Source organism: Typha latifolia, chromosome 4, assembly GCF_019914945.1.
Source record: "Typha latifolia isolate L0001 chromosome 4, TyphaL0001v2, whole genome shotgun sequence".
NCBI lineage: Eukaryota > Viridiplantae > Streptophyta > Magnoliopsida > Poales > Typhaceae > Typha > Typha latifolia.
The window spans coordinates 3981314-3985305 of NC_133089.1; the positions used below are offsets into that span (position 1 = coordinate 3981314).

The 3992-nt window shown below is 39.7% G+C and overlaps 1 protein-coding gene across 1 annotated transcript; it reads right to left on the reverse strand.

Annotated features, from left to right (window-relative positions):
- Positions 1-804: 804 nt before the first annotated feature.
- On the reverse strand, positions 805-3784 carry LOC140786919 (GTP-binding protein At2g22870). Its single transcript, XM_073135634.1, has 4 exons — positions 3201-3784; positions 3011-3080; positions 1553-1715; positions 805-1394 (listed from the first exon to the last, which is right to left on the reverse strand). Exons 1-4 carry the CDS (start codon positions 3679-3681, stop codon positions 1176-1178), a joined length of 933 nt encoding a protein of 310 aa, XP_072991735.1. The 5' UTR covers positions 3682-3784; the 3' UTR covers positions 805-1175.
- Positions 3785-3992: the final 208 nt, after the last annotated feature.

Below are 3992 nucleotides of genomic sequence, written 5' to 3' on the forward strand. Positions count from 1 at the left end.
CCAACAGCAAAGCACCTCTTGTATGACTAGCTGGATGGGCATGCGCAATTAATACTCCAATTATGTGCATAAGTTAAAAGAGTAAAAAAAAAAGAAAATTACAACTTTTCTTTTTCCTAAGCATATAAACATAGGAATCAATCTACATAGAAATCATATAAGACTAAAATATTGGTGAAAGATTTGATGAAAGAATTTGACAAAGTCTTTCGTATGCACCTTGAGCAGCAGTAGCTTGAATTCATACCAACAAGTATAACTTCAATAAAAGAAAGAAGAAGCAATTTTCGCAACTCTACCAGTGAGAAAGGTACTCGGGAGTCATGGAAATCGAAAGCTTTGGTAGTTTGCTGTCACTGTGAGTGTCCAGAGATTAAATGCGAGTCAATTCAATTCTGTTCTCAGTGATGCTACTTACCTCTTGTACTGCTCTTTTTGGATTTTTTTTGCAAGCAGTTATAAGCTGGAAGAGCAGAGAGGCCCATTTTGGTCCCACGGAGCAATGGGCAATGCTGACCCTTTGCAGGACAAGGGGGCCATCAACCCACCTGTGGATGTTCTCATAGCCGGGAAATTGCCAGGTGAGCTTGAGATGAATTCTGGTTGTTTTAATGGATAAAAACAAATTGCCAGGTGAGCTTGAGATGAAGTCCCAACGATCCAAATGATAGCTAAATAAATTTACAAACGTCCAAGAATCCAGTGGAGAGTCACGGATTAGAGTCCAGGAAGACTGATCATATGGTCAGACCACATACTAAATGATGGAAATTCCACAATAGCAATATAGAACATGCAATCTAATTTTCAAGATAAACACGTTATCCGCATTAAAATAGCCTTAATTAGTTGACAATATTGCATCACAAACAAGTCACTTACATAATTTGTCACGATTACTAAGAATAAGATGCCCCTCATTACTCCTCAGCATTATGTTGAAATGGCTGTCGTCCTGGCTGAAACAGCTTTCTTGTTATAGGCCGTGGATTTTCAACATGTTAGCTCCTCCATCCTGACAAACATCTTCCCTCTGTTGATGAGGCTTCCAGTAAAAAAGAAAATACATGTGCCTCCGCTTGATGAACTTTTCCTTTGGTGAAAATTGTAATCACATCCATGTTTAAAGCTTAGTATACAATGAGATGTGTAAATAGTAATACAAAAATAACGATTTAAACTGCTTCATTATCCCAGTAGTTCCTCAGCTGAGACATATGGAGAAGTAGTTCATCACGTCCTAAACCTGAGACGCTGCTAGTCATGATCCATGGAGGAGGTTCCTGATAAAACTTGCTGATCATATCCTGGAAATGCTTGATGTTGTCATCTGGCCGTTTGCCTTTACCGCTCTTAATTTTGTCACACTTAGTGAAGACAAAAGTCATTCCAATCTAAATCACCACATCAACGGGACAAGAAACATGAGCATACAGACAGCTAACAGTTATAAGCATCTTACATTGACAAGTAGGAGGTAGAGAGGCAGAGTTAAACATTTATAAGCATCTTTCTTTGAAAGGTAGGAAATAGATAAGTACAGGTCTCTTACATTGTTTCGACCAAGCCAATTAGCACAATCAAGGTCAACTTTCTGAGGTGGAATACTTGAGTCAACAAGAAGCAGGGCTGAAACCAAAGTGTCACGATTTAAAAAGTAACCCTTGGTAAATGAAGACCAATCCATCCGAGCCGACTCAGGGGCGTTAGCAAATCTATATGCAGCAGAACAATCAATTATACACAATAATAGAAGGTTTCCACTAATTCAAATGCCAGTAAGGTAATGTTCACAATTGTTCAAGGAAAAGCATTAGGAAAAACTAGATTTTAAAGTGAGTCATCCACATATAGGAGAATATTTCAAATAGAGAACCTATATTTACAGTTATTCATCCGTCATGTACGCTGAGCTTTAAAAATGGAGCAAATAAATTCCAAAAGAGAAGCAGAATATAATCAGCTATAATATCCAATGAAGGCCATACTGTACCTTTACTCTTAAGAGGAATACTTTTCCTCCACAATCAGTTAGTTGAAACAACCAGTATTGATAATAAATATTAGAGCTATGTCACCAATGGATATGGAATTGGGAAATACCAAGATATGCTGCTATACTTTTTTTGTGCATTGTCATTTCTTTTAATATTTGTGAAGTGTTTCTCCTTTTTAGTGCAAATCACCTAAGGTGATAATAGATCCTAGAACCTAGTTATCTCACATAGAAAGCATAAGTGTTCCTAGATGCACTGAATAAATAGCAGTAGAAACCTAGAGACTGCTTGGATGAGGGTTAAGAAACATGGTAAAAGGCTTATGCAATTCCAATGTCTCGAAAAAACTTCTATTTCCGAACTAGGTGAAGCATAATATTATTACCATCAAGGATGTCAATCGAATAACTTATTCAATCAGTAATTTCTTTCTATCTTACTGTAACTTCAGCTTCCCAACTGACTTAAGATTCAATAAGACTGATGAGCAATGTGAAGAACGTATCTACTGCTAGACTTGAAAAACCATTTACCTAAATGCCTATGCTGTTACCATATCCAAGCTATCTATACGAATATTTACTGACAGCCCTACACTACCTTATTCTACAAAAGGATTCAAGTACCAGATATGACTAAGATAAAAGTAATAGGTTAAATTACATTGTAAGTCCCTAAATAAAAGATGTGAAACAACAATTTACATAGGTAATATGATAATGCAGTAACTACTTACATGCTCTCTGGAAGCCTTACAATCTGAATCTGTTTCATACTGTTAATCAAATTTCTTTACTTGGAATTAGCTCCGTCAATAGTTCATGTCATTTTAATTAAATAATTTGCAAGAGGGAAGTGAATAAACCAGCTACAACGACATTTTGCTATCTAAAGATTACATTAATGTCTATGATATCAGTAAAGCATGTTCTTCAGAAAAAAAGATTCACGCAAACCACTAATGTATAAATAAACATTTGATGTGCAAGCGAGAATGCCAAAAAAGCACGTACCCATAGCCCGGCAAATCCACAATGTACCAACTCTTGTTAATCAAAAAGTGATTGATCAGTTGGGTTTTCCCTGCTCACAACAAACACCGAACTTTTAAAGCAATACAACCCAATGACCCAAAATCACCAACATTTTGACTACCCCAACACCCGCAAGTGATAAAAAAAAGTCGCATCTTTCACACGAAACCTGGCTTCTTGGATGTGAGGGCGACGTCCTTCTTGCGGACGAGGGTGTTGATGAGCGACGACTTCCCGACGTTTGAGCGCCCGAGGATGGCGAACTCGGGACGGCTGTCCTTGGGGCAATCTCGGGCACGCGCGCTGCTCTTGACGAACTCTACCATCTTGATCCTCGCCTCCCCCGCATAAGGCCCCACCACGATGTTGGAGCCTGGGAGGACCATCTCAGCCGTCACCTCATCCCGTGAAACTCCCGGGGGGACGAAGAGTGCTGTGCGCACAAATCCCGCGGCCGCCGCCGCCGAAGCCGAAGCATTGGGTTGAGCGGTGGAGGATCGCTTGGGAGGAGAGGAGTTGGTGGGTGCATGGAGAGAGGAAACAGAGAGAGGTCGGAGGAAGGAGAGGGAGGAGGAAGAAGAGGGGAGGGGAGACGAGAAGTTTATTACTGGAAAATTTTGGGGATTTAAGAGGCGATTGCGGAGGAGCATAATGGAGATTAGGGGTAGAAGAAGAAGAGGCTAAGAGAGTAAGGGGGGATGGAGGTGGGGAGAAGAGTAGAAGTAGAGACTAGAGATTTGTCGTGTAGATAGTATTGGGCTAAGCCCATCTTACACATAAAAGATCACAAGGTCGAAGAAGGGCCATTCTATGAAATGGCAAATAACACCCTTTACTTCTATTATATTACAAAAATGAGGCTTTATTTGTAATATAGGTAACATATAGGTGTTATTTGTGATTTTCTCGAAGAAAAAGGAAGAGCCATCGCGAGATCGCTGCTCCGGATCTCACCCAAAAC

Bases quoted from the DNA above. Each gene is read 5' to 3' on its own strand.
- LOC140786919 (XM_073135634.1), bottom strand. From the start codon at position 3,681: ATGCTCCTCCGCAATCGCCTCTTAAATCCCCAAAATTTTCCAGTAATA. The intron at 1,716-3,010 runs GTACGTGCTTTT...TGCTGCATATAG, and splicing joins GTGGATTTGCCGGGCTATGG to ATTTGCTAACGCCCCTGAGT. The intron at 1,395-1,552 runs GTAAGAGACCTG...GTGGTGATTTAG, and splicing joins ATTGGCTTGGTCGAAACAAT to ATTGGAATGACTTTTGTCTT.